Source organism: Pyrus communis, chromosome 3 (assembly GCF_963583255.1).
Source record: "Pyrus communis chromosome 3, drPyrComm1.1, whole genome shotgun sequence".
Lineage (NCBI taxonomy): Eukaryota > Viridiplantae > Streptophyta > Magnoliopsida > Rosales > Rosaceae > Pyrus > Pyrus communis.
In genome coordinates, this window is record NC_084805.1 from 15,053,966 (window position 1) to 15,065,013 (window position 11,048).

General features: G+C 37.6%; 1 protein-coding gene across 1 annotated transcript; it reads right to left on the minus strand.

Annotated features, from left to right (window-relative positions):
• Positions 1-1,094: 1,094 nt before the first annotated feature.
• LOC137727956 (uncharacterized) lies at positions 1,095-10,190 on the minus strand. Its single transcript, XM_068466819.1, has 14 exons — positions 9,977-10,190; positions 8,866-9,510; positions 5,228-5,309; positions 5,066-5,122; positions 4,739-4,794; positions 3,969-4,203; positions 3,698-3,781; positions 3,336-3,410; positions 2,635-2,718; positions 2,303-2,367; positions 1,991-2,231; positions 1,801-1,889; positions 1,614-1,728; positions 1,095-1,529 (listed from the first exon to the last, which is right to left on the minus strand). Exons 2-14 carry the CDS (start codon positions 9,441-9,443, stop codon positions 1,488-1,490), a joined length of 1,803 nt encoding a protein of 600 aa, XP_068322920.1. The 5' UTR covers positions 9,444-9,510; positions 9,977-10,190; the 3' UTR covers positions 1,095-1,487.
• Between the last annotated feature and the right edge of the window lie 858 nt (positions 10,191-11,048).

Consider the following 11,048-nt stretch of genomic DNA (forward strand, 5'->3'; position numbering starts at 1 on the left):
ATCCTCTTATATTCCTCCTCTCTTTCTTCACTTTTATCTTTCCTTTCTTGCCTTAAGCTTTTCAACAAGGCCTCGCCGCGACACCTTCCCAACACAACACTGTCTTCTAACGCAGCGCAGCCGCCTTGCCCAATGTCCGGTGTCATGGGGTGGAGCGAGTCCCCCGGCAACGCAAACATTGCCTTTGGTAATGTTTCCCCAAACAGTGGGGAGGATACGGTTGATGATGAAAATGAAAGCAATCACTAAACTATATATATATATCAGGCCCTTTATACAAAGAGTTCTCTATTTTTTTTTTTCAAAAAATAGGGATCAGGTGTGGGGATTACTCCACATTGAATTTTAATGATCTGAATCGTCTATTTTGTAAGTCTCGATTCATAGATCATTCTTGCAAAAACTCAATTCAATTCGAAACCATTTGCCTATTTAATTTTTAAGATAAAATTTCATTGTTTTATTTGTTAATTTCTTTGAATTTAATTAGATGTCTTATATATTTCCAATTTGGTTAATATTTTGTAAGAATGATCTATGAGGTGCAACTTAAAAAATAAATGGTTCGGATTGTTAAGGTTCGATGTGGTGTGAACCCTACAACTAATCCCTGTTTTTTGAAAAAATAGGAATTCCTTCCCTTAAATGTTTCTTATATATATATATATATACACACACACACACATATCTTTCATATCTGACATTTGCTATATGTATATGATGATAAAATTACAAATGACAAGCAATGGTCTTTCACTAATATGATTGTCATATAATCCGACCTAGATTTAGCCAATTAAGTTGGCTCTAGTAGTGTGCTCCCTCTTTTACACTCAGGTTCGAATACTCATTTCCGTAGTTGAGATTAATTTAGGTTAAACTATCGCCAGTATAAAGAGAAAATTGGTTTGACACATAAGAATACTTGAAATGGATCAGCAATGCATATGCATATGCAAAACTTCTACATTGTATTTGGAGGTGGGATTACGCTTTTAACCAAGAATCCTGCAGTATTGAACGGTAACGCGTACGCTGGAGGTACCTTAAATTCCTTCAAGTTTTGATGTACCCCATTTTTCTGACCCAAAAACTAGAGCAATTTTCACTTTACATTAGATGGTCAAGACGAATCTTTCAAGACACTTGCATTGTACATTCAATTTAGTCAAGACAAATCTAGTAACAGCAGTTACAGCACCCATCCATTTAGTAAGGGAACGAAAACACTCGAAAATTCAACAAACGAGAGCAGCCATCGGTCTGCAAACCCGGGCATCTGTAAATTCACTTCTCACTGGCTGTAAAAATTTCAAAGTAACCTACACGTAATTCTCAGCCATCACATCCTTTCTTCTTTCACACAAAGCCCCGATGATGATTCACTGAAGTACTCTCACATGAAAATTGGACCCAAAATTCAGAGGCTACCACCAACAGGGTGTACCGGCTACTTTTTCCACATTTTCAGCACTGCATATTTTATCCTATCTGCTGTCCGGGAATTTAGCTTCGTAGGTCTGAGGCAACTGCACGAATGGACAGACATTTTCATAAATGAGAATACGAAGCAAAAGCAATAACATATATGGCCGCCAAAAATATGAAATTACCATGAACGTTGCCTCGATCATCTTTCCAGCAAACCACCTCCCGTGGAGAACATGTCGAGCATTTAAAGCAGCTTCTATAGTTTCAAATCGTAAGTACACGTGTCCAGCAGTATTCCTGCTTGTTAACAAGAATGTGAGATATATATTAGAGTGAAAGGGCCATATAAATAATGCAAACAAAACTTACTTGTCCACATATATATGCTTCAATTTCCCGTATTTTGAACACTCCTCCTGAACATCATCTTTGATGTCCAAGTCAAAGTCTGGTTCCGACTGCTCAAAAACAAAACCGAGACAAATTCAAAGAATGGTACGAAGTAAATTTAAACAAGAATTAGAAAAATCTGTACTTATCAAAGGAATCAACCACCAACCTCGGCTGTGGGATCAAACATATTTTTCAACAGTAAACATTCGCTTGGAACACCTACTGTATCTACAGATGGAAGAGTAGCTGTCGGAATTTGAAGCCCTGCAATACCAAGTCCAGCAAAACCAGGAACAGAGGTAATGGGAGGAACAAGAGAAGAAATTCCAGGTGCAACTCCCAGGATTGGTGCCATTGGTAAGGAAACACCTGCGCTATTGACAGCGGTTGTGCCTAAGGGACCAATACTGCAAGCAAAGACAATGTAAGACTAATGAAAACAAATCAAAGTACACCAGCGTGCTAAAAAAAGACAAACCTTGATGCAGTTCCGCTACGGTCCAATTTCTGCATAAGCATTGCTCGAGAGCGGGCATTCAATGACTGTAAAATTATCAAAACAATTCAATTAGGTCAAGCAAAAAATTATGCAGTGCAGATACTCTTTAGTAATCTTGTTCTATTCTAAACTGCCCTTTGCTTTGTAGTGCTGATGTCAACAATCCCTTAAGAGGCAATGTACATCTTACTAGTTAAAGCAACAAGGGAAAAAGTGCCGAAACCAGTAAAACATTAACATAACTCATGAATGGTGTGTTACTTTGAATTATCAAACACACACAGCCATCGGAAATGAGCAATATTACTTACCAAGCCACCGCCTTCATCGTCATCAAAATCACCAGCATTTACTCCAAGATCTTGCATTCCAGCTTGGTCTGTAACAGCTGACACCTAAATAAAAATGAGGATTTCGGTAAGTGTACTTCCAAATAATATTTGTTTACGTTAACTCATCCTTTTACAAAATTTGTATGTGAATGTAGTTAAATACCAATGCAATGACCTTCTTTTGGAAAACTGAATCTAAAGCAACCGTCTAAGTGTCACTCTGATCCACCCAGTTCAAATTAAAATGATGGCAGTCACTGACACATCACCACTACACATATTTTCAATCACAAAAGGATAAACACTTGTGCACTCGTTTAAGACAATAGTCACAATATTAATGGTATCATCAACAAGTGCTTGTACTTATCTAAAAAATTGCGTTCAACATTAATGTGAACATTATTTACATGCTACTCAGTGTGCACATTAAGAAAACACGAGCTCAGTGCTATCGCGCCTGCTGAGTTTTCCTATTTCACAGTGATCACACTGTATAAGCATCACTAATTGATCAGATGAACTAACATTCCAAGCACCACTCATACCACTAGAAGCATCAGAGGCAGGATGTCAAAGAACTAGCAAACAGCCTAATTGACGAATTTGGAAAGAGTTCACAACGCAAGCATATCTTTTGGAGAAAGAAGTACAATAACAATATGATAAAGCGTCATTACCTTAATTACACGACCTGCAATCTCCAATTGTCCATTCAAACTCAGAGCATTTCTAGCATCTTCAAGACGTGCAAACTGCATGCAAGTAACTGATTCAATGAGTTTGATTTATCCAATAAACTTGCAAGAAATCATATAAAGTATCTTATACGGACAGCTGGAAAGGAATTGGTGTGCTATGCTACAATAAGTAAAAGGGGAAAAATAACTCAAATAAGACGTTTTTTTTTTCCTTCCAGAGGGGGCTGGTTGGTTAAAGCCAATTCTAATTTCCAACTCAAGCTATAACGAACCGGCATACAGACAGATATATTCATTTTTTATCCACGTTTGGTTAAGATGCAAGTTCTAGTGAAACAGACCTGCACAAATCCAAAACCTTTGCAGTTGTTAGTTTCATCATGAGGCAACTGAACCAGTTCTACAGGACCAAATGCTCCAAAAACCTGTATAAATAACAAATATTAAAGATTGAAATACTCCACCGAGCCAAAATACAAAAAAAACAGCAATACTTCCAAAGAAAAAAAGAACTGTGAACAAAAGTGCTCAAAAGAATTATCACCAAGAGCAAGCTCAATTATATAACATAATGAGATGCCAACATGAGAACCAAGTCACATAACTACTCACCTGGCGGAGATCATCTTCTTTTATATTGGTATGGAGATTTCCAACATACAGCCTTCTAGCTCCACCAGAATATGGGCCTATCATCCCACCTGGTCCAGTGACAACAGAAGTTGTTGACTGAACTAGATTCTTCTCAGCCTCTGATGGCTTCACCATCACTGGTTGACCAAGAAGAGGCTGACCAGAGAGTGCGATCGCCATAGGTACTGACATCGCATCATAAAACTCAATATACCTACAAACTAGACAACATTAGATCTTGAATGATTTAAACCTAACTGCCACATACAGAAACATGTAAGCTAGATTTTACTGCAAGTTCCAAACATATTCAAATAAGGGGAGAGAAAAATGTCCTTTAATGATCATATGCCCAGTCGGAATAACCTACACCATATGCATTGCATTTAGACAAAGGAGATCTGTATCACCATAAATTTCCAAGTTGATGGTACAAAATTCTAACATTGTGAATGGTCTAATGAAGCCGTGTACTGAACAAGAAAATGGAAATAAGGAAAGTACGCCCATTGAGAAGGAAGAACTGGCAGCCATTCCAAAACCAAATTCCAACAAAGACCAATCGATTTTAAACAGGATAGTTTTATTTGCACCATAGAATGTAACCATAGCATCTTGTCAACAAACCAAATGACTTTAAACTCTCGCACCGTCTTAAACCCTACAGTGCCTAAATGGGTAATTCTATTCTTAAAGTGAACTTCTCTTAACGACCAAAGCTTTTACCACCAAGATAGAAGAAAACCTACCCAACTCCCTTCGAACGTCTTGAATTGCGATCCATAATAAGACGTACATCGCGGACCTGAAACACAAATCACAGCTATTAGATAAACAGTGATAGATATACACTTACAACTACAGCCACAGCCACAGACTGACATAAATAGAATATCAAATCATTATGGGCTTCCGGTTATCAGTTAAGTTGAAGCAAGGACTAAATCAACAGAAACTTCTTAATTGATACAAGTTAACACTCTAAATCAAGTCCCTTTTAGCTATATAGTGTAGAAGCTTTACCATCTATGATTTGTTATATGAACATGATATAGATAGACGTGAAATGAACAAACCTTTCCAGCCCTTGAGAAGAACTCATATACATCTCTTTCATCTGCCTTCAAACAAATCTGTCAAATTTGTTCACCAAAATGTTGTTGTTATGATATACGAACCTGGGAGATAGAAGTTCAAGATAACACAATAGAATGCATATACCAACGCATTTGCTATACCTGATAAGCAAATACTGTCCTTTGATCTCTCTCAGGATCAGACTCTGGTTCTGTCCCTTCTTCCTTCTTGTCTTTATGTCTTCTGCAGCACAGAAATGAGAAATTGACAAACAATGGTATTGTTATTGACAAGACATTAATGAGTGGAGAACACGTCAAGAAAGAAGAACATGTAAAGATCAAACATAAAGTATCCTTGATTGGCAGAGAAAACAACCTCAATGATACCTAGAAAGGAATCTGTTATTTAATATATAATAAAAACCAATCTGGGGTACAATATGTCAATTGAGTGAAATTTGTATATTTGGTGTTAATTGCTAAGCAGGTAATGCATGCAATCCAACTTCAAAAAATGGATTAACAGATCAGTACCTTCTATACACAATATAATGTTAAATGAAACAGCACCATCAAGTTGTATGGATGGCGGTACCAAAGGACCTAGTTGCAATTATTTGGAAACTGTTAGAAGCTATTATTCCAGATAGAGAATCACAAACACACAGAACAAAGTAATAACCCTATAATAAACTGAAAACACATACTAAATCTATTTGCAGTCACCCAAAACGTTACTTTAAAATGATGCAATTTTTATAAATGTGACTCTCAAAGAGAGCACAAGAAATACCCAAAGGTGAGGCCTGTAAGATGAGCAATCTGCATAAGTTTCTCAAAATAGGGAATAAAAGCTTGTATGTGAGTATAATTTTTTGTACATATACAGGCACATTGGGTAAAATAATAGCAGGTATCTAAGCTTGCAAAGCTGCAAAAGTCCTCTCCAGAGCCAATGATCACAAAAAGAAAAAACAAATTTCCAAAGGTCGCAAAGGTCAGCCTAAACCCTAAAGGCAAGCATTCAAACACGTGAATAAGTATACATATACACACTAAAAAAATGACAGCCAATCTTGTAACCACTGAAAACTGAATTTCCCATAAGCACCAGAAGATGAGATACTTCTCTAAGCAAAGCCCATCTCTCCCCCTACCAGCATTTCTGCAACAGAATAAATATAATTAAGCAACGGAGTTCAGAAGGAGACGATAACGAAAAGCATTACATGACATCACCACCATGGTCAAATTCTCCAACATTGAACCCTCAATCTTGCATTGCAAGCTTCTAAATAGAGTCCAGAAAGTTTAGAAGAAACACTTAAGGCCCATGACCTGAGCTGTGCCTGGCCCAATTGCCAGAAAGACCATCTGATGATTGCTCTAGCATATCTGCGAGTTCCCAGAATCTAGTGTTCAATATTCAGAATTTCTAAGGCTGTTAAATATAAGTAACTTATGAAGCTAAGTATGACTAACTGAGAACATTCATTTAAACAATAGCATGAACCCACTTATCCAAGCTGGGAAATACTTGGGAGGAAAGAAATAACAATCTAGGGCACATAAAAGGTGATTATATGTTCAAGATGGATACAGTTCCACATCCAGCACAGAACCCATGTGAGACTAGGCTGAATAAAAACAAAAGGCAAGCAACTTAATAAACTGTAGAGCAATCAGAGACTACAAATAAGTACACAACTGGTTCACTATCAAGTGAGTTGACCACTTAGCAAAAAGAAAGAAAGTTAGTTACCAAAATGCACCCGGACATAACTTTTTTCAGCAAACAACGTCTCCATTAACTTAAAATGTTCCTATAATGAACAGGATTCTCTTTTTGCAGATAAATTTCTCCCCAAGGTTCTTACCAACACTATAAATGTAAAGCAGCTCACCAGCTTCAGTTTTAGAACATCAAAAACAAAAAACTTGAATGAACTTCAATCTAGAAAATCATATTTAGTAATTTGGATCAGTTTGGCCTGAAGCCCTAATACTAATTCCTGGGTTTGTGATGACACAGAGACACCACAAAGAGCAAATATAGCATATAATACACAAACACAACCATCCTAACCATCAGCCCTTTTCTGAAATTGTCACATTGATACTTAAGTGCACAGAGCGAGCAACTAGATGGTTACCCCAACAACCAAAAATGCTCCCATTATAATTGGCATGTACAATTGAGAGAAAAGGGAGGAGAGGAAAATACAGATGCCTGTCACAGGTCCCAACACCCATGTAATCCACAAAAGTGTCATTTGTGGACAACAGCCCGTTTGAACTTGTCGCATACAAATATGCATACATACAAAAGAAGAAAAAAGAGCAAACTAGAAGATATTGACGCCACAAAAAGGTTTGGTAGACACTAGTACCAAAAATTGCACCAACAAAATTCTGACAAAGGATTCTCACTAAATGCCTCTTCGGCCTTGATAACAGATTTACACAAATTTTTTCCACCATAACTTGTTGAAGAGTGCTTGGTCCATGATCCTAATTTCAACAAATTGAGAAAAGAGACAGATCACATTGTTCCAAGACATTTCAGAGGTCCAAAATTAGCATCAAACATACTTAGACCAATTCAAATGGTTGGGTTAAAACTCAAAATTTGAGTTTTAAACTCAGCCACTTGCGGAAATACCAACAACTACTTTTTTTATCGGACGATGTCCAACCAATGGTCCAGATTCAAATTTTTTATTTTATTTTTATTTATTTATTATTTATTTATATCAAACTTCTAAATACAATAAATCCAATGGTTGAGGTCAAATATGAGCAAATGTAACAGTAAAAAGATATAACAACCCAAAAGTAAATCCAACGGCTAAAACAATTAAAAAAATTATTTAAATCAAAATTCACCCAAAAACTCTATAAATACCTATGTATTTGTTCAAACACCCACACAAAATTCACTTTTGTCAAACAAGTCTTCCGTTTTTTTGCTTTCTATCCACATGTATTTGTGTTTACGAATGGGTAGGTTGTGCGGTTTTTCATGTTCCTTCATTTGGTGCATACGTGTAAGAATGAGGTAGGTTTAGTAATTTTTCATTTATTATTGGAATTTAAATATTTTTATGTGAAAATGTTCATAAAAGTAAATTAGGATAATCTACATAAATTTTATTTTAAAAAAAAGTTACCAAAATAAAATTTGGCTAAAATCATTCTTTAATAATTTCGTGCTAAAATTTTAGGCCAAAACCATTGGAGGAAAAAATTTGTTTCGGCTTAGAAATTAAATTTTCTGGTTTAAAAAATTAGGTATTAACCCTAACCATTGGAGTTGGTCTTAGAGGTGCATTATTCTTTGAAGCATGTTATACTCTTTGATCCTCAAGTAAAAGCATAATATACTCTTGGACTGCTAATGCTACCATCCCTTAGATCCCTGATTCATAAAATAGAAAAGAACTAATGCATTACCAAGAGCAATCCCTTCAAAATGCATATCTAAAAAAAGGGCTGCGTTGTGTCTCTCATAGGAACTATTGTCTAAATCAACTGGGAACAGAAGGAGAGCACCATCCAACATTTTATAAATAGGTCCACACATCCTCTCCCAAAATAAGGCGCATTATTATGAGAAGCAATATTCATTCCTCCATGCGATTAATAGCACTAATAGTAATAAGCTCATGCAATGACTTGCCAGTTGCCATCAATAATTTCCACTGCTACAAAGGATGGTGGTCATCCAAAAATAAATTCTATAGTCTGACAGAGAATTTAACTGCCACAAAGCTAAACTATATGAATCGAAAGAATACCTGTTTTCTTTTTCCCGCTCCCTCAAATCCTTCTCCTTATCTTTTTCTTTATGCTCCACCTCCCGGCTCCTTTCTCTTTCATCCCGATCACTTCGACGCCTTTCTGAATGGCTCCTGCTTTGACGTGGTTGCTCTTTATCCTTCTCCCGGTCCCTGTCACCCTCGCGGTCACGTTCTCTCCTGTCTCTATCACGATCGGGATCCCGCTCTTTGTCTCTTTCCCTGTTTCTCTCCTTACCATTTCTTTCCTCTCTTTCTCTGTCTTCCCTACCTCTATGATCCCGGCTACTCCTGTGGCGATCCTTTTCTCTGTCTCTGGACTGTGAGCGGTGACGAGAAGATCCCCTCTCTCTGTGCCTATCATTACCACGTTCATGGGACTCATCTCCTGATTTTGAACGCTTTGAGTGACGCTCCTCATCGTGACCCTTCTCATGACCTTTATGCCTTGAACTTCGGCTGCGACCTTTCTCTCCAGATTTTGAAGCTTCCTCACCACCATTCACAGTTTCTTTTGATTTCGGGGGTTCAGGATTTTCAACCGTTTTCTCTAAATAATCATACTCATCAAAATCCATCAGACCTCTCGTCTAATCAGAATGTAGCACAAAAAACCTCACAGATAAACCTCAGATCTGGCGATATCTGCAACAATCGACAGTAAAAAATCACTGAGCAGAACAATGAGCTTCTAAGCACTAAGCCTGCAGTTAGCCAAAAGTAACCAAATTTAAACATTTTAAACTCTATAGTTTCTGTATTTTGCACAAACCGAATAACCCAATATAAAATCAAATTTTAAAACATATCTCCAATAAACTGAGTTCTCATGGAACTATAATTTATCAAATGTCCAGATTTATAACACCTAACAACTGAAGTAACCAAAACCTTTATCTTTACCAGATTTCAAATAAAGTACCAATCACAACACTCAAAAAGCAGATTAAAACAAAATTAAAGCAACTAATTACAGTCAAATTATCAGCCTTTTGAATTCCACTGCACCAACAGTCCACTTTTTCCTTTTACCATCTCCCGAACCCAAACCCTAAATAAATCAATAAACAAACATGGTGTTAGGGTTTTACTGCGAGCTCGAAATCTTTACCTCCAGTGGAGCTACGAGTAGAAGAAACAGCAAGAAGAAGGAGAAGAAGAAGTAAGAGTAGAATTGCAGTTGCAGAGCCGCAGACGCGGACGCGGACGCGGACGAAGGAAGAGCTGTGTGACTGTGTCTCTGTGTGGTTTTGAATTGAGAAGTTATAGGATTTGGTCCGAGCTTGAATTTGAGAGGGTGTCTCTCTCGCGCTCGCGCTAGGGCTAACTGTATGTGCACTGGTAAAGGGCTGACAATTTGGGAGGCACGTGATGTGTAATGGGGACCCGGGTCTCATTAGGTTGCTTTGTTTTAACCGGGTTCGGAGCCTTGAATAAAGCGTGGATTAGCATAGGGCCCAATGATCCTTTCAATTTTTATATGGAATTGGGAAGTGATTTTCGCACTCTTTCCTTTTTAACTATGTCTAGAATTATCTTTCATAATTGAGATGAAACTTTTTATTTGGTTTGAATTGCGTTGGACACGGCTCGGTTTGATTGGTTTATTGGTCAAACAAACCACTACACGAATTGTGTTAGGTTGAACACGGTTCGGTTGGATTTGTGTTTACTAGTCAAACCCACCACTGCACAAACGTCCGAAGCTAAAAAAAACTTACTGCGTTGAGATGGACTGAGACAATCTTTTACTACTTTCTCCACTGAAAAGCTTCATCGGCTTGTATAGACGTCTTCCCCTCCGTTACAAAGGAATTCAAATCTTGCTCCCTCCTATGTACGTAGTTCCTAACTTCCTCAAGAAAAAGAATAATGAATGGATAACTCGCATGTCATGTGAGACAGAATATAATCCACTCGCATGTCATAGAGAATTGTTATTTGAGCATCTCCACCAGTTACCCAATTGCAAGGGCAATTGGGTTAAGTTGCCTTTCATCCCAAAAAGAACTCCTCTAGCAGTTTACAAAATAGGAGGCAATTAGGTTAAAGGCAGTTGCAAGGGCAGATGCCCCTTCAACGATTCCAAGGGCTTGCGCCCTACTTGAAGCCCAACAAACAAGGGGGGGCCTCATATGAAGCCTAGATTTGTCCAACCCATGAGTTGTTCACCAGCACTCCCA